The 25,792-nt window shown below is 33.2% G+C and overlaps 1 protein-coding gene across 2 annotated transcripts in view; it reads left to right on the top strand.

Annotated features, from left to right (window-relative positions):
* PRKG1 (protein kinase cGMP-dependent 1) overlaps positions 1-25,792 on the top strand; it is a 1,347,543-nt gene that overhangs the window by 163,690 nt on the left and 1,158,061 nt on the right. For both annotated transcript variants that reach the window (XM_030940495.1, XM_030940494.1), the window contains exon 2: positions 2,940-3,106. In XM_030940495.1, coding sequence (XP_030796355.1) covers positions 2,940-3,106 — 167 coding nt within the window. The remainder of the gene's footprint in view (positions 1-2,939; positions 3,107-25,792) is intronic.

Raw genomic sequence — 25,792 nt, 5'->3', positions numbered from 1 at the left:
TAAATAAAGTGAGGCGGAGGCTCTAGGCGCGGCCGCCATGTTCTCTGTTTGTCTTTGTCTCTTGTGTCTGTTCATTCTCCACCACCTCCGGCACGGTCCCCAGTAATGGAGGCCCTGATTAATTATAGTCTATAATGTCAGAGAAAGTAAAGACTAATGAGAGTTGACCTAAGGTTTTCAGTCCTCAGTAGGAAAGGACTTAAAAGAAAATTACATGAAAAGTCAGGGTTTTGAGTATTATTCTCTGACAAGAACATTTTTGGGGTTGTACTACACAGAAGCACAAGGTATCTATCTTGCTGTGAGAGTAGAGACAAATTATTTGTGACAATTCAGAAACAATGCTATTTGGCAATACCTGTATGAAGGTATAAATAGTAATATGTGGTCCTATATTGATTAGTTTCCTTTAAAGTGACACAACAGCCTATATGGAAGTTTCCAGTTTGTTTCTTCAGAGACCTGAAATTAAATGTCCCCCATCCAAAATACAATTTGAGAAACAAAAACATCCTGAAATCCCGTCCTTCGCATCCCACACTCTACAGTCAGTGATAAACAGTTGGAAAGTTTGGATAATTCTAAGGAATTGTGTTAGAGCTCATTGTTTAATCTTTTGTAATATCTTCATCAAACAGGTTAATAATCCTATTTATGAGAGGAGAGAAAGCAACTTCAATCATATTTGGATGGTGCTAATTATAATTATGTTCTTGGAAGAGGGCTTCATTTTTAATCTTGCTGCATTTCTAGGACTTAAATCTTTATAGGGCACTCTTAATACTTCACAAAGGATAATATACCATCTGTATGTAGCTGAACAAGTTGTGGTTCTTGATTAGTTTTTATTATGCGAGAAACTATGATCCCATCAAATGGCCTCACTCTCTGACCAAAAAAAAAAAAAAAAAAAATTAGGAAAGAGAAAATGTAATACAATTTGACCAAGATTAATTTCCTGAGTACCAAATAAGCCCAGATTCTTGGAAAAATAATCCCAGAACAGTAGATCTCAGGAGTCAATATGAAGAAGTGGTATGAAGGTGCCACTGCTATTCTTCAGACCAAGAGTGGTGAAGGTAATTATAAGGAAGGGTGAAGATAATACTGCAATTAATACTGCTACAACCTTTATTCCCTACCATTTACTGAAAGTAACATTTTATTCCTTGATCTTCACATATAAACCTATTAAGCTGGTATTTTTAAAACATCGTTTTGTAGATGATAACATGGAAATTCAGAAAATAAAGTAAGACAACCCACTCAAAATTTTTGAGGTGTCAGGGCTAGGATTGAAACCCAAATATATGCCTCTTCAAAACCTATGTTTTGTTTTGTGTGTGTGTGTGTGTGTGTGTTTTACATTTTAATAGGCACATACATTCTTACTCTAAAATCAATTTTGTATCCTGCATTTTCACTTAAAAATAATAGAAGAATTTCCTCCATGCCATTAACACTCCTCATAAACATAATTTTAATGGTAGCATAACATTCCATTCTAGGATTATTCTTCATAGTAATGAAATTTCAATTGTTTTTATTGTTATGTGTATCTTTGCACTACTTAAAACTGAATTATTACAAAACATAATGGTGAAGGCTAGGCTAGTTAGACTGAGGTCTAGATGAAAAGCCTCCCAGAAATGGGGAGATAAGACTAATGCTTTAGTCAGTATTCACTACTGCAGGTCATTTCCCTGGAAGCCACTTGCTAAGCAAGTGAGGACAAAGGTCAGTTTGTGTTTAATTTTTTTAAAATTAAGACTTTTAATATGACATTCCAAATGTGCTGTCTCCTCTCTGGATTGCCTAAGGTCTTTGCTTTCCTCTTATCCGGCTTCTGACTTCTCTGATAGTGCTCTGATTGTCCTCCTGATAAATTATTTCTTATTGTCTCTTCCACTTTGATTTTTGCATTCTTAGAAAGTCATTTAGAACTTCTTATCCAAGCAAATAAACATCCCAATGTTTTAAGTTCTGCTAAAACTTTCTCATTAACTGCTGAATTCCAATTACAAAATTTATGAATATGTTTCCTACTGACTACCTGTATTGAATCCCATACCTAAAATGTGTTGCACTTCAAACATCTTGTTCAATAGAGTTTATTTGCTTGGTTACCTCAGTCTAAGCTGCTTGAAGAAAGAAATATTCTCTATAAAAGCATGGGACATGTATAAAGAACTGTTGCATTTCTACCAGTTGTTTCAAACAGCTAAGTAGGAATCCAAGTCTTATCTTTTTTAATCCAACGTATTATTTGAGCAGTATTATCTCTCACCATTTACTGAAAGTAACATTATATTCACCAGTCTTCACACATAAAGCTATTGGGTTGGTATTTTTTTAAATACTATTTATAGATGACCGGCATCTTAGTAGACACTGGGCATACAGTAAAAAAACAAATTTAAAATGATCTCTACCTATGTGGAGCATAAAGTCTAGCAGAAGAGGCACATAAAAAATAAGTAAACATTTTTTTCTGTAATTGTGTATAGGGCAATACATCCCTGATGTTCTTTTACAAATATAAACAGTAGTAATGGTATTTGTTCTGGAGTTGTAAAATTTTGTTCGTATTTATTCTTAAACTAAATTACAAACTTTAATTTAAAGTATGTATCCATTGGTTTTCTGGCAATCTTTGTGATCAAGAAAAAGTCTAAAGCAAAATGAACTTGTTTGATTTTGTTTGTTGGTTGGTTGGTAGGTCACTTATTCATTAAATGATAGAATACTTTAAAAAATTCTTAGTGCCCTTTTTTGCTGCCGTGGAACTCCTTTGTTCTCCAGTCTTCCAGAAAATTATTGGATTCCTAACAATAAAATACATTTGTGGTGTGCCAGAGCACTGTATGGCTCTGCTAAACCTCACAAACTATGAAAGAGCTTGTCAGATGTGCCAGTAAATCTTCCCTCTCTTGCCATAGGTCCAAGGATCTTATAAAGGAAGCTATCCTTGATAATGACTTTATGAAGAACTTGGAGCTGTCACAGATACAGGAGATTGTGGATTGTATGTACCCAGTGGAGTACGGCAAGGACAGTTGCATCATCAAAGAAGGAGATGTGGGGTCACTGGTGTATGTCATGGAAGGTACGGTTTGTAACTCCAATCCTCTGACATTCAAATATTCCCTTTTCATCTTATTAGCTGCACACAGATGGCAATGCATTACATGGAAAATTCAATTTTTCCTTCTTTTATTGAGAAATTAGTTTGAAAAAAGTTGAAACACTACTTAGATACAGTCGTTAACTAATTATGTGAAGTGTTTGTGTTTAGAATATTAATATGAGAATCCACTATTTTTTCAGACATGGAAAAGTTAAAAATGTGAAAAAAGAAAGGTAGTTTATTACACTAAATATTCTGCATGCAGTCAGGTCACTGAGCTAACATACAAAGCTTCAGCAGAAGCTCAAGATCACTGGAAGTATTTTTGTCCAATAATTTAAGCATCTTCAACTGTACCCTTAACTTTTAATATGTGACTAGTTTTCCTGCTTCTGTAAAAAGAAAATGTTTGTCATGTGTATGACAGAGGCAGATAATAAAGATTGGATGGCATATTACCTGCCTAATTAATAGGAATAATAGCTTGTTTCATACATCCTGTAAAGACTAATATAGAAAGTGTTTTGAAAAAAAAAACTGAGGCACCCACTGTGTAAATATGTTTTATGCCTAGCTAATTTTTCATAATACTTATTTCTGACTTGAAATCTATAATAACATGTTTTTCTTTTGTGGGAAGAAAGTAGCTTGAGATAATGACTGAATCAGCTTGGAAGACAGTGAGTTCAGAAATACCTGTAATGTAAGACGGTGACACGTGAAAACCAGTTTCTTAGGTGGTGATTAATGTTTTATCCAAAACATTTGTGTGATAGTGTCCTATAATTATCAAACTTATAGGTCATTCATAGAAGCGGTATACTTGGGCAAGTCACTTAATTTCTCTGTTTCACCTAACCAATTTGTGAAAAAAGAAGATATTCTTTCTTTCTGCCAGTGGTTTTCAACTGGCGATGATTCTGTCTCCCAGGAGACATTTGATGACATCTGGAGACATTTTTGGTTGTCACAAAGGGGGTAATGTTTGGGGGACTGCTGACTTTCTAGTGGGTAAAGGCCAGGCATACTGCCCAAAAGGGTAGCTGCCCAGAACAAAGATTTATCTGGCCCAAAATGTCATTAGAGCCAACAGATGAAAAATCCTGCATTCTGCCTTTTTTATAGGATTGGTATAAAATGAGATAATTTGTATGAATGTTTAATGTAAAGTATAGAACACCACAACATAATAATAAGTATTATTATTTCTATTAAAATATTGACAGTATATAAGAAATATTCTTTCTTCTCAGCATGCACCTTTTATTTATTCTTTGTAATCTTTTTGGATATATGTTAGGCATTCAGTTTTTAAGTAGTGATTTCTATCATTTTTTCCCTTATAGTTTTCACCCTCTATGTCAACAATATAAAATTCTTCCAAGGCCAAAAATATTATTCATTTAGAATAATAAATAAATATTCATTTAGACTTTCTTCTGGTGACAAAACACAATAAACAAAAATACACATAATGTACACTTGGCAGAGAATTGCAAATAAAAGAGATGAAATTATAGGACAAGGCTATATGTGGATGGTGAGCAGAAAGGATGGAAAAGTGACAGAAATATATAGACGTCAAGTATAGAATATAAAGATAGAGGCAATATCTTAAGAACTACTAACAATTAGAAACCACATTTAAAGCATTTCTGAGATTATATCCGTAGCTTCATATGATATTATTTTTCAGATATTATATTGGTCAGCACCTTTTAATAAAACAGGTTTTGTATAAAGGAAAGTATATTTTTGCTTCATCTGTTTTCAAATGCTAATTATTGCTATTTCATTCAAGAAACCACAATTTTGAACACCTGTGGATTCAATGTTCCTTTATCTTAAATATTTCTTACAAAAATAGATTCCCAAACAACCATGGAAATTATTTCTAAAATTTATTCATGTTGTCCCTTGTTACTAAGCCTAACTGAAAGTTTTCTAGCTATATTGGAAGAAGCTTGGGAATAATAGTTAGTATTTGTTAATGTTTAGAAAATGCCCAACACACAGAGCATGCTTTTTCTCAATTTTTTTTATATATAAAATTTATTTAAACCTCAATTCTGTCAGGTAAAGGCTAATATTTATTATTCCATTTTGTAGGTGAGGAGACTGAGGCTTAATGTGGTTAAGTAATTTGCCCAGGTCTCCCAACTAGTTTATAGTAGAGTCAGGATTGATACCCAGGCTATTTGGATTCATAGCTCAAACTGTTAACTATGGGGCTATGTATTAGTCAGGGGTCTCCAGAAAAGCAGGACAAATAGGATGTGTGTGTATATATACAGTGAGAAGGAGATTTATTTTAAGGAATTGGTTTATGTGATTGTGGAGGCTGGCAAGTCCAAAATCTACAGGGTAAGGCCCATTGTTCAGAGATACTGCAATTCGAGTCTGAAAGCCATCTGCTGACAGAATTTCCTCTTCCTAGGGGAAAAGAGGGACTTTTTCTATTCAACTGATTGGATGAGGCTTGCGCACATTATTGGAGGGTGATCAGCTTTCCTCAATGTCTATTCATTTAGATGTTACTAAAGAGTATCTTCACCAAAACGTCTACAGTAGAATAATGTTTGAGCAACTTTCTGGTATTGTGACCCATCCAAGTTGACATGTAAAATTAAACATCACAAGTCAATCGACCCCTTGTCAACTTGGCACTCATACATATCTTCTTAAACCACATTTAATTTTTAAATAAAGACAAGAACAAGGTCATACTTCCACCTAACATGATTCAACAACCCTGTGTGCAACTGCAAATTTACTAACCCTTTCCCCAAAAGAAGACACAAAGTTCTTGGGTGATGTTTATTCATCTCATTGATATCCCATAGCTTAAATACTATGATGTGAAGTTAACAATACTTAAATACTATGATATAAAGTCAATACATCTTATACTACATGATAAGGAGATAAGAGAGGGAAGCAAACAAAGATGTTTGATGCAAACACACACACACACACACACACACACACACACACACACACACACAGACACCAATGTAACAAAATAAGATAGAAATGCTCATGATAGACAATATTGCTTCCCCAGGTAAGTATACTAATATTTTCCCCGTTGCTTCATGATAATTTTAATAAATTTTCTTTATCTTCCTTTCATTGCTGCATTGACTAAACAGCACGTTACCTTAATTATCCTTTTAAAAACAGGGTTCTAAATAATGTATCAATATTCAGAGTCACAGCTTTTGCAATGATGTTGATTGCCTTCAGAGTCACAGCTTTTGCAGTGTTGTTGATTGCCTTCAGTTAAACTCAATAAAATGACTACAATTTTATAACCTGATGCCGATCTTTCCCTAAATGGTAATTCTAGCCAGCTCAGTGTAACTTTAGCAAATCTTGTGCTAATAGCCTTATGTCAAAATAATTTAAAATTTAAAAAACAATCATTTAAATTTTAAAAAGTTTTAATTGAGGAAATGTTTCATTGTATAATTAGTTCAATCTTCTCAAAATTTCGGTAGCAATGTTTTTGATATAGATTCTTTGTTATCTGTGAACATTAATATTTATAAAGAGTATACCATGGTCACAATGAGTGAATAGGCTGTAAAGGATCTTCCACAAACTTTCTTACTATCAAGATGTTCAGCAAAACACCCAGGGAGTTTATGTGGAAAATCAGTCCAATTCTTCCTGTCTCTCTTTAGTGAAATTAAGTGGTCTTCATAAAATGGTGTGCCTTACAAATTTTTTTTGTTTTCATCCCGGACAGTGTTCCAAGTATTATTGCATACCTAAATGCCAAAGGTTCTTACGGTTTTAACAAAGAGAATACTCATATGGTAAGACTTTATTAATTAGGATGACTGGGAAAGAGTCATCTGGGTGTAGTATGTGTACATTGTCATGTATTTTCAAGCAAGATGAGTTCAGATACTTAAAAGTGCTACCTAGAAGTTTCAATTTCAAGTTTTGATCAATGTTGTTTTGGAATTAACTTTTTAAGGCAGTAGTGTAAGTAGATTATATTGCTTAAAGCTCATTTTATGTTTTAATTATGTTAATATATTTTAGTGAGTCTTACAGAATATTTGGATACAGTTTATTTTCTTAAACAGATAGACGTTGGCCTTAATTATGAGGTAGCATGTGTTAATACCCTTATATTCTTGTTTTCCTTTTTTATTATAAAGACAAACTTCAGTCTACATTCATTCAAAATGAAACAGACTCTGATTTAGTGATTTATATTGGTGATGTGTTATTTGGGGTGAATTTTACCTAATATTCTAGTATTGGAAATGTCTAACTTATATCTATTATAGTGATTGATTTGCTTAGAGATATTGGTTTTGTTCATATTATGTGATGTTTCATAGTGGAAGCAGATAAATTTCATTTTAATTTTTGAAATGGCAAGTGTCTGTTTAGTGTCCTTTGACTATTGGTTATTTTAAGGTAAACTTTTTTGATGAAATCATCAATTCTCTTTTTACATTTCAAATTTTATTTAATTTAACTTATTTTGTTTTATTCATTTTATTGATGTACAATAGTTGTAAATAGTCATGTAGACATGGTGATGTTTTGATACATGGAATGTATAGTGACCACATCAGGGTAATTAGCATATCCATCAACTCAAACATTTTTCATTTTCTTTGTGTTAGGAACATTCAATATCCTCCTTGTAGCTGTTTGGAAGTATATAATATAGTATCATTATCTGTAGTCATCCTACAATCCTATAAAATACTAGAACTTACCAATTTTTTTCATGAGGTGCTTATTAATGATAATAACTTTTGTTAGTTACTCATATGCCAGGTACTGTTTAGTCACTTTCTAGGTCTTAAAATTTTAATTCTCATAATGACCTTAAGAGATAGGCATTCTGTTATCTACATGTTAATAAATGGGAAACTGATGCCTGGAGAAGTTAATAACTTGGCCAAGACTAGGCAATCAGTATGTTGAAATACGCATCTTGGCCATGGAGTCCCCATGCCTAAGGACTATACGGTGCTAACTCTTGAAGTACCGATTAGAAGTACTGTTGTTACATGTCTATTATGTGTACTCCAGCTTGAGGAGCTCATAAAAGATGCATAGCTTTAAACCATGAGATTAAAAAATGATCTGACTATTTGCAAGAAGTAAAACTTGAACAGCAATAGTTCAAAAAGAAAAAAATTCAAGGTATTTCCTATAAGTACTTCTTAGGCCTCTCTGCATCCTTTGAATATGAAACTTCTTACTGACCCCTCTGTAGATCATCTGGCATCCATTTCTCTTCTCTTATTAGTTCCTTTTTTCTTATTGAAAGAATGGCTATGATTTGGCTTAATTCTTGGTCCACCTCTGTGTCCTTATTGTTTAGAATTAAACTCCACCATGTACTTTGGAGGCCCTATTTTCTATCTACAATCAATAGCATTGATTTTGTTTTTCTCACTGGTTTCATTTTTATTTTATTTTTTTAAGAAGGAACAATTCTTTCAAGTTATTACACAAATGACCCTTTTAACGGAGCATTTGTATACTAACTCTAAGTGTTATGTGATTATTCACATCGACTCTCAAAAGACTAGACTCTCGTTTCTGTTGGTATTGAACTGAGACTTCACTTATAAAGATTTGCTTCCTTTTCCAGTAAGTTAGTTGATACAATGTGGTCTGCCTCTTATACTGATGTTCAACACTATTTGTTATTCAGAGTGGACGTGAATCATCAACAATGATGATCACAATCACCATCAACAGTAAACTTATACCACTTCAAACTACAAGTTCTATTTTCCCTCCCCAAACATGTTTTACTGTCTTTATACAATTAAATGATGTAATGGACGTTGACATTCAAAGAGGGATTTTATATAAAATTGAATGTTAAAATGAATTGAATGTTAAATGTTAAAAATGAGCCTTTCGATATCAGATGGCATTCAAAACACTACCTGAGAGTGTGAAGGAATTGAATGCATTTTCATATTGATTAGCTCTCAGTAAATTTAACATGAGAAAAAGGCCATTTTATTCTTACAATCAGATGTTGCCTTTTGGCCTTATGAGTTTTTCGTGTTAATCTAAAAGCTATCTTTAGAACAGTTCAAATACAAATGTACTTAAAGTTATTCTTGCAACTCCTTTATGGGACCAAGCTTACAATGTTACTGTTAAAGAGAAAGCTTGTGTACTACTTACGTAAAAACAAAACAAAACACCTGATTATAAAAGGTTATCATAAATAAGGAGAGTCTTGAAGCACTAAATGTGAATATTAAGATGTGTTTTAGTTATTGAGGCCATGGCAAAGGCAGGGATGTGAAATATTTAGATGCCATGTGGGGTGTCGTGTTCATTTTGGGGTGCCTTGCTTCAGAAAGGACTTTAAGATACTTGAACAAGTTGAGGAAGCATAAAATGTATTTAAAATAACTGATAATATTTCATGGACAGATTTAGGAAGAAAGGATAACTGTTTTTAAGTGCTGAAAACACAGTCACATGGGGAAAAAAGGGAAGTGTTCTGCATAAATCTAGATGGCCAAAGAAGAAATGCAGGTTATAGTGAAGTCTAAATTGAGTCAACTTGAGAATCGACATTTTGCTAATTAAAAATGGACCAAAAGTGAAATGAGCAGCCTGATGTGATAGCAAGAACCTTATCTCATGAGGCATGCTAGAGGTGACTACATAGCATCTGCTTAGAGAAAGTTTGTGTGGGTTGAGGAGGGATTCCTTGTGGCTGAACCATAATGTATCTCCTGTACCTTTCACAAACTCCAATACTCTGAGTCTGTGAATCTGTGAACTAATACTCTACAAGTCAGCTTATAAGAGCCTAGCCCTCAAAAGATTTCTTCTTGTAAATCTTTTCCTATATGTAATGTACATATTTAGTTTTGAATGTTCTTTTACTTATATAAATCTAATAATTTTGCATGTATTCTTCTACCACTTGTTTTGTTCAGTATTATGTTCCATTGTATAACCCAATTTATTGATATTTGCTGCTATTGATGGTATCCTGAATCATTTTCTGTTATTTTGCTTTCCCAAATTGTGCTTGTGTAAGCAGTGTTAACGGTGAATCCTTATAAATATGTTCAGTAATTTCTCTAGTGTGTATAGATAGAAGTAGAATTCCTGGGTCTTAATGTATGTGAATCTTCAAATTTTTTAAATAATACCAAATTACTTTCCAAAGTGGTTTTATCTGATTATACCTGATTGTAACTTATGCCTAAGTTTTCTGATTGTCCCTCACATCCAGGACAATTTATATTGACAAACATTTAAATTCTACCTATCTGGTGGATGGGAAATGGTACCTGGTGATCTTAATTTTCATCTCCTTAGGTATGAATGAGGTTGTGACTATTTGTATTTCTTCCATGAAAAGTCTGTTATTGTCCTCTCCCTTTTTTACTGTTGGGGGGATGGCTTTATATACATTGGAACTTAATCCTTATCGAAGTTACATGCATTGCAGATATCTCTCCTATCTATGGCTTGTATTTCTATTCTTCTGTGACATATTCTGATGAACAGAAATTATTAATTTTAATGTAGTCAGATATATCAGTCTTCCTCTTGGTTTGTGCTTTTTGTGTGTTTTTAAAGAAATCCTGTTAACCAGTGTTTTTCATGCTCGTGTGTGTGTGTCTGTGTGTGTGTGTGCATGTGTGTATCCGTAAAGGTACTTTCATAGCTTAGTTATATGAGGTTCATAGCTTAGATTATCTCTACATTGGTAATCGAAAGAGTAGTTGTACTTTTCAAAGTAGGAGGCCTGAAAAACCATACATTTTTGCTTTTATGTTCTTTTTTCAATATATTTTAAGAATTCTTTATAAATTGTCCTTTGGGACAGTAAATATGCTTTTGAATATACTTGATGACAGCAATTTCTTTTCCTGTGATAGTGGATTTTATATTTGGAAATAATCACAAGTCATTTAGTGACAGATTTGATGAATAGGAGTAGGTGATTAAGCTGAGTAATACAGTTTTATTTTATTTTATTTTTTGGCTAAAATATATGAGAATGTGTGTATATATACCTTGAGAAAGTAATGGTATTTGTTGTACAAGTTAAGAATTGACCAGATGTTTTACGCTAGAACATCATTATTGAAAAAGTGACATATTTTGAAGGATAATGTTCTTAATACTTATCTGGTTACTAAGTCCTTGTGAGATTTTTAAAAATATAGCCTTATCTCATTGTGGTTCTACTAATGTACAGTTCTCAAATTCTTTCTAAGGTATTACTAGTGGAAATTAGTTTATTACACTAGGAAGAGCCTTAGTGTGGCTTTTCTTATTTTGGAAATCTCCTGAAAGCTAAAATGTTTGAAAATTGCCGTACTTGTTTTGAGATGATGGTTGAAATGCCATCAATTTTTTTCAAAAAAATCAATCTGACATTAATAAGGCAAATCATGGGTCACATTAAAAAGGTACACATTTTTCCTTTCTTATTCTTACTTCAACCAGTTATTTATTTTATTTCTTTGCTTTCTCATTTTGCTAAGATATCAATGTCTCCATTCTTCATTTTGAGGAATGCCAGATTGGAAATTTTAAAAGTGTATTTTTTTTTTTTTTTTTGGTAAAAATTAGAAACAAAACAGCAGAACTGAAAAAGTAAAAAGTGAGAAGAAAATGTGGATTAGTACTTTTTTGGCAATGGTGTAATAACACATTGATTTCTTGCTAATGAGGTAAAATTTACTTCAGCCATCATTACATAACTGTTGAAGAGTTTGCATGCTGAACACTTCACACAATCTACAATTGTTGTGTGTTCATTTTAAAAATACACACAGATATATTTCTTCAGGGACTTTAACATGATTTTCAATGATTTCTTTGTGGAACTGGATAGATGAATGCTTTTAATATCCATCCCTCTAATGAGAAAGCCTTGAATGTTTAGTAATTGTTTTGGCACACTGTCCAAGGGCAGGACATAGGAGCCACTTCCCAGCGCAGGGGAGCTTACTAGTGTGGCTGCCATGGCAACAGTCTACCCCACCCCCACCACAGAGAACATCAGAATTGGTCTCTGAAGTTCTTATTTGAATTCTCCCATATCTCTACATTTGAGAAACACAGGCTGTAATTGCACCTACTTCATCTGAATTTAACTACTGTAGCTTTAGAAAGCTGCAGTCTGAATCTGATCTTTATATTTAGGTCCTTCTATAAACTCCTTTCTGATAAAATGAAAATATTTTTGTGCTAAGGCTCCAAAAGTAGTACACAGATATTTAGAATTATGGTGGATGACTTAAAAGGGTATTAAAATCAATCTGAGAATTCACGCTTTATGTGTATTTAAAATATCAAGGACTTATTATTGAGTATGTAGTTACATTAATGATTTGTATAATTTTTTAGCCTAATTTTAGTCAATTTGTCTAATTGAATTAGACAAATCTTTTATTTGTCTAATTCATCCAACTTTACTGAAGTGGATATTTTTCCATGTATCACAAAACACCCATAAGTTAATCATAAAAATACATAGGAGCAGATGCTTTTATTTTATTTTAAATGTTATTTTATTGGTTTTGAGACAGGGTCTCTCTCTGTCTCCCATGCTGGAATTCAGTGGCTGGATCATAGCTCACTGCAACCTTGAACTCCTGGGTTCAAGCAATCCTCCTGCCTTTGCCTCTTGAGCAGCTAAGACTATAGGTTCATGACACCATACCCACCTATGTTTTTGGATTTTTTTTGTAGAAATAGGCTCTCACTATGTTACACAGGCTGTTCTCAAACTGCTGGCCTGAGGTGATTCTCTCACCTCAGCCTCTCAAAGTTTTGGGATTACAGAAATAATCCACCAAGCAGACCTGCAAATGCTTTTAAACCCAAATAGTAATCTCAGCTACACAGGAGGCTGAGGCAGGAGAATCTCTTGAACTTTGGAGGTGGAGGCTGGGGAGAGCCAAGATCACACTGTTACACTCCAGCCTGGGCAATGAGACTGAAATTCTGTCTCATACAAAAACAGAAACAAAAACAGAACACAAATAGAGTATTTACTTTCTATTTGCTGTTCACTGTCTGTGTAGTTGAACAAGAACAGTTAAGTTACTCTGTACACTGTTCAATATAAAAGCTAATTAAATTACCTTAGTCATTTATTAATAGCAAAGCTTTATTAGAAAAAGCATCTGGTGAAGGTTGTCAAACTCTTATGAAGATGATTTTCCATTTCACAAATATGTAATTATATATTTACTAAGGAAAACCAAAGCCATAAATGAAGTCAATGTGTATAAAATTTTCCTTTTAAAATTGAGCAGCCTTCTTTAAAAGATCTTTTATTCCCCACTGGAAAAAAGAAGGGTGTGAACATTTGTTTCCTGTAGAGTTTAATTAATAGGCTATTGTAATAACTTTCACTTAAAGCCATTCACACATACTCATCAAAGAAATTTTTTTTTTTAATTTTTATGGCTGGCAGAACATAATTCAGTGTTACATGTTACACTTTATATTCAGATCATGCAGATCATATTTACAGAATATTATTTTACATTACTTTACTATTACATTGCATTTCATCTTGTTTTAGAATATTTAATAACTTCAGCAGCATTCCTGATATAGATTTATGCGATCCTTGATGGTTCACTCAATGATGGCACATGCCCTCAATTTAAAATCACTTAAAAAAAAAAAAAGATTTGTAATAACTTGCTTCGGTATTACCAGTGCAAAGATTTTTATTGACTCATCCTTTTGGAAATATGCATATGCAAATGTTTATACTTTGTGCCTATATGTGTATGTGAATTTCCATGACATTGCCTTTTCCGAGTTTATATAATATTTCAGGTAACAGTGGGTTGGTAGTATAGCATGTAAAGGATGTTATCAATGATTAAATTTAAATTTACAAGAAAAACATGATTAATAACAATAACTGTAGGTATTGATGGTAAAGCTCCCAAGTGAATTAAAAATGAGTCTTTAAATAAACCACAATGGTTTTTCAGCATCATTTTTCATACTATCCTCTTCAAAGAAAATTGAGATGACTTTTATGGAATGTCTTGAAATTTCTTTTCATTTAATCCTATGGATTTAATTATTTATTTATTACATCAATTCTAGTATTCAAAGGCACATGAAATAGGAAAAATATTTTGGAAAATTTTTCTTCATGTTGAGTAACCAGTTACATCTATACAAAGCAGGCATTACTAAACTATGGTCTTTCCTCTTCTCTTAGATGGTGTGTTTCTACAAGCAGAAAGAGTGGTAGAGATAAAGCAGGGTGTGACTTTGACAAGCATATTCTGTGAATATTTGAAACTCTTTGTATTTTCCTCAAAGAGAGATAATAGCAAAGAAAGTATATAATGAACTTCCTTTTGCAATATGTCATCTTTATTCTCCTTTATTAGAATTCATTTGATTATTTATTAGTTCTTTTTTTTTTTATCATTGCTGAAATTTCTTTTTTTTTTTTTTTTTTTTTTTTTTTTTTTTTTTTATTATACTTTAAGTTCTAGGGTACAGACTTGGAATCAACCCAAAAGTCCATCTGTGACAGACTGGATTAAGAAAATGTGGCACATATTAGTTCTTATATTCAAGAAATACCTACCCAGTGATGACTATGTCTCAGTGGACACCGAGGTTATTACAGTGAACCACACATATACAGGTGTCTCTTCTAGACCTCACATTCTGGTGATAGTGGCAGGGGAAAAAGATAAAACTATGTATGGAAATAAGCAAAATACTTTCAGATGGTAATAAGTGCTATGGAAAAGTAAATAAAACAGGGTGATGAAAGAGGATCATGGAGGCAATGACTGTGGGGATCAGGGTAGACTTCCCTGGGAGGGTAGCATTTGAGTTTGAACCTGAATGACAAGAAAGATTCAAACAAAAGTGTGGATAGAGGATTCCAGATGAAGTAAACACAATAGAAAGGTAGTAAGGTGAGGAAAAATTTGACATGTTAACAGAGACAGAAACCATGAGGCCAGGTTGGAATGGTTGGCAGAGGCAAGGTCATACATAGGGCCCTGTAAGTAGACTGCTTTTCTAAGAGATTTAGAGAGTGTTAGAGGAGTTTAAGTTGAGATGAGACATGATCTGATTTATGTTTTATGAGTAGAAAAATGGATTCCACTAATAATCTTGGAAGAAAAAATGGATTGTAGAGTAGTGGGAGAAAAAGGGATACCACTGGGAAGCCATAGCAGTAATCCAGGCAAAATATAATGGTGGCTTGGGCCAAGATGGCTGTGTGGGTGATGAAAGAAGTGTGGTATCATTTGGCAGTGTATGGATTCGATGTGGGTGTGAGAGAAAGAGAAATTAGGAATGACTTGTATGTTTGTATGTAAATAATTAAGTGAATGGCGGTACCATTTTCTGAGATGGGAATAGGTGAGATATTTCATCTTTAAGAGTACAAGTCGAGATTTCTGTTCTGACAGTAGATATACATTCAGATATATATTCCTGAAAGCTCAATTGAGAGATGAGAGTGTGGAGGTAGTGTTCTGCTGAATAAACCAGGCATAGGGGAAAGATTGATGAAAGTTGTTCTCTTCTAATTAAAGTACTTGTTTTACATACATCAGATGAAATGGTACATTTGGATATTTAACACATTCCATAGATATAGATATTCATAAATATTTTAAAATTATTTATGAGAAATATTTTTAGTAAACTGAAAATTCATTCCTATTTTACACAAACTAATATTCTTAAAGCAGCAGTTCTAAAAATGTGAGCAGGGACACTTTTAGGGGATCCTTGAGGTCAGAAGTTTTTTCATAATAGCACTATCTTTTCTGTCTTCTTCTGTCTCATTCTCTCAGTAGTATACAGTGAAGGCTTTTAGAGGCCACATGATGTGTGGTATAGCAGCAGATTAAATGCAGAAACAGAGAATACGGCTGTCTTCTATTAAGCTAGACATCAATTAGATTTCTCCAAATTGTAAAACAATGGCCTGCTTTGTATTAACACTTTTGTTTTAAACATGTAGTTAATTTTAATTAAAATGTATTTTTTAACATGTAATAGATTTATTATTATTTTTAAGTGAATAAATACTGGAAACATTTCTCCATTTTAATATCAAATGGAGTAAACATCCATAGAAGTAACCCACATAATCAAAAGCTTCTTAAGGTTTTCACTAATATTTAATAGCATAAAGAAGTCTGGAGACTAAGTTTGAGAACCACAGCCTTAAGCCATATGACTTGAGGGCTAATATGACCAGGTGGTTGTTTGTTACAGAAATTAAAATTGATTAGTTTAAGATTCAACATATCAGATATTGATGCCCCTCCTCCACATCACACATATCTAGGACTGTGTTACAAAAGAAATGTCTCTTAAGTAGTCTTGATAAATTAGAAGCAGAAAAATTTCTGTAAAGGCTAACATTTAAATCTAGTGCAAATAGCCAACACAGATCAACAATAGGCAAGTCAATTCCATTGAAGTGCTTATTATTGTGTTAATTCCATTCCATTTCACAGTATGAAAGGTATCCTTGATACATTTTATGGGTTCTGTTTGTATACTTTCCGATGTTCAAGATTTGGAAACTGAATTGGATTCCCCAATGCTTATTCTGAGTTAGTGTTGCAGAACATTGAAATTTTTTTTTGTAGTTAGACTTACAGTTCTAAAGGAATAAAGGAAAACAGATATTCTTTGAATTCAACTAGGATTTTGTAGAGAGGAAATGATTTTATACTGTGCTTATTTTTCACTTAAAATAGTCTTAGAAGATATAACATTTCATCTTTTGAAGTCTCAGTACAACAGCTTCTCAAATACCATGATGTTTTCAAATTAAACAAGATAATACATTATTGTATACGTGGTCCCAGTGTAGTACTCCCAGTGTATATGTAAACCTACATTGTGAGCTACCGATTGGATGTCTCTTTTAAAGTTCTCTTGCTAAGTAAATGTTTGAAACGTCTACATATTTCTCTTGTGATGCATTTTGCGAAGAGCTTTTTCATTTGCTAGTACCTTTGCTTGTTTTTGATATTTCAGCACCATTAGCATTTTCTTGAGATAAGTTAAATTTTTTTTAAATGCTGTTTTTAACTTCTTTTTTTGGAAAAACAATTTTCTTGTTTCTTCTCTTAAAAATACATCTCTTATGAGGTAAGCAACATTGGAAGATAAAAGGCTTATTCCAACACATACGGCGTTATATTGTTATAAGTAATTAATTTTAGGGTTTGTTTTTTATGCAAATTATATAGTTCGGTATTTTCTGCAACAGTACATGCTGTTTCCTGTTCTTACAAAGTATAGACTTTTCCTGACATAACTAGACTTCTGAACTAGCTTTCTGCCTCTTGTTTCTGTGTGTTTTATGTTATAAACTTTAGCCATGTAGTTCAATTTTCTTGTAGAGAAATGACCACAAGGCTAAAAAGCATAAATCCTAGGAGTTTATTCCATATCCATGCATTAAGTGGCTATGTGACCAGATTGAAATGTTTGAAAACACTCTGTACATTACCTACTTTATTCCCCAACTTTGTGGATGACACCTCTTTTTCTCCCTAACATTTGCCTACACTAGAAACCCACGAATTATTTCAAAAATCTGTTGCACAAATCCTATTCAGTCTATCAGGCTATCAAAATCATGTGTCCCTGTGTGCTACTGCTTTAATTGAGGACTTCATAGCTTCTTGCCCAAATTTTCCCAACAATTTTTATAGGTCTTCTTGTCTCTAGTTTTACGTGACTTTCTACATTCTCTACATGACCATGAGCAAAATCTTTTAAAAGCACAAATGTGTTCATGTCCACCCCCCTGCTCAATGTTTTCCAATGCCTTCCCATGGTAAGACTTCAGATGCCTTAGGGTGGAAGACTACAGTGAAATGAAGAGAGCTAGGTTTTGGAACTTGGCAGACATGAACTTGAATTCTGATTCTGCCATACAACCAGCTGCGTAATCTTGAGGAAATTATCTAACCTTTTTAGTCATTCCTTCCTCATTTGTCACTTAATATATGTCAAGCATCAAGTCCTGTGTCTGGCACGTGAGAGTGGCCGTTACCCATTGATCTGCCCTGCTTTCCTACTAGATTCTGCACTCACCACTTCATAGCTCTGGCTCAATTTCCTTGAATGTTCCCTTGTCTGTGTGACTTGTACATTTTCCTCTCCCTGGCATACATGCCCTGAAGCACTACTGCTCTTCAGAGTTGATGTAGAAGTTGACTCTTCCAAGAAGCCTGCTTTGACACCTTCTGACTGGGCTGGACTGTTGTCTCTGAAGTTCCTGACATCCTCTGTGTTCCACTCTATATAGAGCATTGGTCAGATTGGGTTTTGTTCATTTCGTTTCTCCAATTTATTAATTCATGAAATGCTTTATTTTGCATAAAAATCATTCCAGACAGAATACAAACTTTCTGTTAACATGGTGCTTATATTTTAATGAGGAAAATACATAACTTAAAAAATAAACAAATATTTGTAGTGTGTTGATATAATACAAGGAATAAACTCCCATGATTTATTTATGGTTTTTAGACTTGTGGTCATTTCTCTGCAAGAGAATTGGGACCAAATAGCTAAATTTTATAACACTCAATTGATAGCTCACAATTTATTTTTACAAATGTGTGGGTATACACACACACACACACACAGACACACACACACATAACCAGTAGGTAATAATAGCTATGAAAACCAAAGCATGGCAAGGGGAAATTGTGACATGCGGGATGGGGAAGGGATTGTTATGTAAGGTGCTCAGAGAAGGCTTCTGTAAGTTGAGCATTGAGCAGAGACATGAATGAGATGACAATAGGTAGTACTGATATCTGCGGAGAAGAGCATTTTATGCAGAGGGAATAAATGTGCAAATCTCTGAGTCAGGATTATGATTGGCATGTGCAACAAGCAGTATGGAAACCAGTGTGGCATGAGTGGGGTGAGTCATTGCAGGGGTGGGGATGGGGAAGTTGGGTAACAAAACCAATTAAATAACTGAGGTCTGATGGCATTGTAGCCCATTCTAAGAACTTTTATTATTTAAAAAAAAAAATCAAGATGGGAATCCACAGGTGGATTTGAGCAAAAGAGCACCATGCTCTAAGTTGTGGCTAATAAGGAACTTTCTTCCAGTGATGGAGAATAAACTCTGGTACCAAGCACACATATCAGCTAGAAAGCTATTAAATAGTCAAAGAGGCAGATAATGATGACTTGGACTAAGGTCATTATCCAAAAAAATGGAGGTGGTAAGAAATGGTCAAATTTTGGAACTGTTTTGAAAGCTCTGGCAATAGTATTTGCTAATGGATTGGACTGGAAATGGTATGTGAGATACAGTGAGGAGTGAAAGACGACTCCCAAGTTTTTGGCCTCAACTTGGAATTGGAATAATGGAGTGGCCTTTTACAGAAATTAAGAAGACTAATTGACAAGCAAGACTCTCAGGGAATAACTAGGGTACAGTAATAATTGTGTGCTTATTTATTGTGTCAGGGATTGGCTAAATTGTGGTAACAAAGAGCTCTCAAAATATAATGATTCAAATAAGATTTAGGTTTCTTTCTCTGTTGTGCAATACCCTAGAAGTGAGTGGAGGAGGCTGGTGGAGCAGCTCTAACCCTTGTAGTCATTCAGGCGCCCAGGTTGATTTCATCTTGTTTGCTCTGGCGTCACCTAGCTGTTGTCCTTTTCTACATGGTTGAAGCTGGATCATTACCTTGTTGATATTCTCTCCTATGGGAAGGGAAGAAAGAGAAATGACAGGGCAGATAGCTTCATGCTCTAAGTTGCACACTTCACCTGCCTTCATCCTCCTGTCTAGTACTTAGTTACGGAAAGGCTAGAAAAAGTAACCTCGACAAAGGCAGCAATTTGTCCAGTAAAAAATTTGTGGGGATTTCTTTATTGAAATGAAGGACAGAATGGATTCTAGGGGACATTTTTGCCATATTTGTTTCACCTTCCTAAGCAACTTAAGGTCAAGAACTACTCTGTTCTCTCTAAGCCCACTGTTCCAGCACATAGCACATGTTCAGTATATGTTGGTTTTCTTAATAATAAATTAATTTTATGGAACAGAAATTGTTTTATACTTGATAGTGTGTTTCCTCCTGTGTACTTCTGAATTAATTACGTAACTCCTTTTTTATATTTTAGGCTATATTTTAATGTATCTTCATTACTAATGAAGAGAAAGTGTAGTATTTCAATTACCTTTAAGTCAATGTCTTAAATTTATTTATTATTCAGGATGAAGAAGTCATGATGAGCAATTATTTATGTTTTTCAAGGAGTATTTTCCTCACAGATTTGCTTCCAAATAACAATTCCAGAAATCATATTCAGTGATGAAATAATGAGTCACTTCCATATAATAAAATTGCATCACCAATTCTAAATTGCCTAACTCTAAAAATCTCACCTAACACTCTGTTTAAGCTGAATGCTGCTGCTGTCTTCTTAGTACTACTTAGCTTAAAAGTTAGAGAAACTGTATTTGGGTTTAAAATTTTTAAACAAAAGGGACATCAACTATATAACATTTAAGAATTATATCTTGGAATAAAGACTATTTTGAAGATAAAATTTAATAAGAAAAATTGTTAAGACAATAAAGTATTTTTTAATAAGACACCTGAGAGTTGACACACAGAACATATTATGAATCTTTTGGAAAGCTTGGATTTGGGCTATTAATATGAAAGGAAAGTGCCTACTTTTTAATAATATACCATTTTGAAAATTGGCCCTGTCCTTTTTTTAAGATCAACTATCTCTCTGTCTATTTATATCTGTCTGTCTATCTATCTATCTATCTATCTATCTATCTATCTATCTATCTATCTATCTATCTATATGTGTATATTTTGTTAGGTCATCATATGTGTGGAAAACTGCACACTATTTTCCAAACACCTTCAATGGGAATGCTTGAATTTATGTGCACATCTTCAAGCCTAGGTCTATGAATCAGATATACATTCTGAATTTACTAGTACAAAGAATTAAATGAAGACATGGATATTAAGGAACATTTTTAGTCTAATGTACTCTAAGTTCCATGTGGGTAGAAACCTTGTTGGTGTTCCCCAATGCCTAGCCCTGAACTGGCACATGGATGGTGTTTTATTCACTTAACAAAAAATTAGTATTTGAATCTTGCTTGAATGCCCAATATACTTCTTGACACTGAAACTTCACAGTTGATTTGCAGTTTATTTTAGGGAATACACCTGCTCATGTGCAAAGACATATCACATACACAAAACTTTATTTGTTTTCACATCTAGAATTATCTTTTTATAATTATAATAAACAATACAGCTTTTGAAAACATTTAACCAGGATGTTATTAAACATCTGACTTATTTTGGATATTATCTACCTCTTTTCCCTCTATATGAAATTTTTATTCATTTAATTTTAAAAACTCACACATTTAGTTTTTTAAGGTTTCTAAAACTTCTGTTGAAGTATAATAAGCCAGAGCTTTAAAAATTATTTGTTTGACCTAACATAATACACTTGCACCATGCAAATTTTCAATTAAGATCCTAGAGTTGGGCTGTGTGTGTGTGTGTGTGTGTATGTGTGTGTGTGTGTTGTGTAAATTCTCAGCTTTTTAAAGATAGTGAGGAGATTCACAAAACTATATGTAAAACTGTCATCAGTGTTGAAGCATATGCCATTATGCTCAAGACATAATTTATTGAACTAAACTTCATCCTAAGGAAATAAAAGAAAATTGGAAAAAAAATTGAATAGAAATGTTTAGCTTTCGATGTCTTACAATGGCTTGCCTGTGACTAAAGTGAAACTTAATCAACTTTTATCATGCATGACAAGTGTATTTCTTCAATTCCTCATACCAAATGTATTTCTTTCTAAAAATACCCATCCATATCACAAAATTACTAGATTTAAATGGAGCTCAAAAAATAATAAAATTTTTCTTGAGGTTTGTGTTTAAAATTAGGCTGTGTGTCGTCAAATGTTTGAGAGAAATTGCGTTTCATAAACCTTTTACCATTGAGAGTGTTTTTCCTTATGCTTAAACTAATACAACCTAAAACTCTATTTTTAAATTAAATTATTTTTATTGTTAAAAAAATAGAGAACTGGTTATCAACTTCTGTTCAATTATATTTGTTCCCAAGAATGAGGGAGAAAGAAGTATCCCTCAAGTATATTTTTGACTTAAGGAGGCAATTAATCTTACTAGTCAAAAATAGATCTTAAATGTTTTCACCACAAAAATGTAAGTATGTGAGGTAATGATTATGTTAATTAACTTGGTTTAGTTATACCAAAATGTTCACATATAATAAAACATCATGTTGGGCGCTATAAGAATATATATTTTTTCAATTAAGAAAAGAATAAGCCTTGGTTATTTAACCATTATGAACTTATGTTTCATTCTCTGTTAAATAATTATTAAATAATGCCTTCCTCCAAAGGTGCTTGTGATCATGAATGTGAAATATTTAGAATTCATTTTTAACATTGTAAACGTTTTTTAAATATATACTAAATTCTTTTTAGCATAGTAAATCCAAATATTTAATTTTATTCTCATTTCCTTACAATGTCTATGTAATCAAATTTTTCATTATGTCAGTCTCAAGAAGTGAGAACTTAAAATTGAATAAGGTGAATGGTTGACAATCAGCTTCGCAAAAAAAAAAAAAAAAAAAAAAAAGGAAGAAACAAGTTTTGATTTTTAGTCTTTGCAAGTTTTTATGGTGTGAATATTCCCATGATGGCCAATTTCAAACTACCAACATGATGCCTGAAAATGAAGAGTTGCTAATGTGTTTGAGTCCGTTGTGGTGCACCCCTGGGTATGGTCATAAGAACTGCTTAATCATATTGACAATGGCAGAATTGGTATGTGAATTTGCATGTTACATTTTATTATCCATTAACTGTATTTTCCATCAGACAGTTTATTGATTATATTTTTGATGTCAATTCTGTTCAACTGTGAAATTTCAGATTTTCCTTCGAGTCTCACCTTTGAAGTTGCAACTGACTCAGAACCTGCATTTGCCCTACTTGAGAATAACACCTCAAGTGTGTTAAGGTTCAGCCAGTCCTGACAGTAGCATGTTCTGTTATACATGTGCAACCTTTTTATTTGTACATTGTGAGTAATTTTTGTCTTTCAGTGAAAGACAATGTAAAAGGATTCGTGGATTCCCACTCAGTTTAACCTACAACCAGCTAGTTTTCTATTAACTTATCAATAATTTTGCAGAGAAAATATGTATTTTACAAAGCAGGAAATTTCTAGAATTAAAAAAACACACATACTAACAGTGTAATAGCTAAATTACTAAGCTGTAGTCAGTATGTGTTCCTTAGACCAGAGTCAGGTATTGTAATGTACATTATTTCATTAATTCTTCTAATTCATGCAATATTAGCTATAAATTCAAATGTTCTTTAATTGATTTCCTCCATTCTGTGTGTGTGTAAGTATATATACACACAAACACACATATATATACACACACATACACACACATTAGTTCCTACCAATAAACCTGTAGCATGAGTTTTTTCATATGTGAAAGCTGCCACTTTTGATATATGTTTACCATTTATTTCTATCAAACATAATTTTATACTTTATCTTCAATTTATTTTCAATTATAGAATTATCAAATTATCTGTTGTCAAATTGATTACAATATGATCATTTCCACCCAGAAGATAAAAACATAAAACCTCATTCAAATCCTTTCCCATCTTTCAAGGCCAGAGCCAACACCATTTCCTCCATAAAATTCCTGAGATATATTGTTAAAAGTAATTTATTCCTTCCCAAGTCTCTCACATCTTCTTGGGCAAATATATCATTATACTCTAGTTGACTGGTTCTCAAAATGTGATTTCTGGACCAGCAGCAACAGTGTCTGGTAGAAAGGAAAATTATCGGGGCTCACCCTAGACCTGCGGAATGAGAAATTCTAGCAATGATGCCCAGCAATCTGTGCTTTGACAAGTCTTGTGTCTGATCCTGATTCTGAATGGTTAATTGCATAGCTCTTTATTTAGTTGTGTGCTCTATGAGGACAGGATTTATGAGTAATTGCATCTTTCATATAGTAAGTACCCAGAAAATATTTACTAAATGAAGTAATATATCAATAAATAGAAGTACAGTTTAAGAAAGATGGGACAATTAACTGTAAGGAAAAAGGGCAAGATATTTTAATTTGAAAGGCTATCATTTGGAGAGGTGAAAGGTGCTCTTAAAATATCAGGGCTAGAATCAAGATATATGAATACACACTATGATTGAAAATTTGATTTCAAAGTATTAAAGTTAGGTTATTTTGATTACATTATCTCATTAAGTCCTAACAACTCCATGAAATCGATGTTAGACTCATTTCACTAATGAAAAATAGAGGTTCAGAGGGTGTATATTTCTCTGTGTATCAGCGTCATATAGGCAGGCAGGTTTCAAATCCCGTTCTCTTTGATGCATTTTGCCCATCAGGTCCAGATGGTCAAATTTCAACTCTAAGAGATAGCTGATTCAGTCAATTTATTCTACAGACATTTAGCATATATAAATATGAGCCAGGCAGCATGCTAGGTGCTTAACATGTAGGAACAAAGAGCCAGCTTCCTCACCTGTTAAATGTGGATAATAAATGTACTTAGTACCTTGTGGAGCTGGTGTGATGATTAAATATAACAGATATCAAAGCAATAGTTAAACATGACAATCAAAAATCGTGAAAAGTACAAAGATGGAAAGTTAATAAGGAAGTTAATAGAAAGATTCTTGAGTTAGCTTCAGTGTCAGGGGAAATTTTTCTAAAACAGTGACAGGGATGCTGATCTAGAATGACAGGTGTCATTTGGCCAGGTGACAAACTAAGAGAAGAGCACCTCAGACACAGAACCTGCATATGCCAAGCTCTAACTTGGAGTATGATGGAGATGGAAAGTCATCTTCCTAGCCTTCTAAGAATAACTGAGGATGCCAGATGGGTTGGAGCACTTTGTCCATGATTAATGTGTTGAACTATTTCCTAACTGGATTACAGTGGCATTTCTTCTAGAAATTCTCAGATTACGTTCCTTCACAATCATACCATTTGATATAAAGTCTGCAATACATATAGAATGGAAATGTGGTGGTTTGAATCACTGAGCAAAATGGATGAATTTAAAGTGAAATTAAGTTGTAATAAAACCTTGTGTAAGATTCAAGTAACTCTTTGGAAGCCACTACTAACTACAAATGTAAATATTTCAATTTAATTGCTTTTTTCTATTAACAAACTTTACTTATTTCTTATTTGACTAAGGGTAGTAAACAGTGGCTGCTAGTTACTCTACCCTAAAGACTTCAAGCCGTCCAGTGACCACATCATATCCTCTTTTTGTATTTCCTGGAACTAGCAGAAAACCTGACATTAATAACCACCACTAATGTTTGCTGAATCAATGGTTGAATGAAGTAGATGTTAACATGTGCAACCAAATAATTGTGAATTATTATTCCAACTCTATGGAAATGGAATATCATATATAATATATTTAATTTTTGTTATAGAAATCCTAAGACTGACATTAATTCCTGATGTATATGTTATGCATATATATTTATACTATAATTAA

Source organism: Rhinopithecus roxellana, chromosome 11, assembly GCF_007565055.1.
Source record: "Rhinopithecus roxellana isolate Shanxi Qingling chromosome 11, ASM756505v1, whole genome shotgun sequence".
In the NCBI taxonomy this organism is placed as follows: Eukaryota; Metazoa; Chordata; class Mammalia; order Primates; family Cercopithecidae; genus Rhinopithecus; species Rhinopithecus roxellana.
This window is presented reverse-complemented; position numbering and strand designations above follow the sequence as displayed.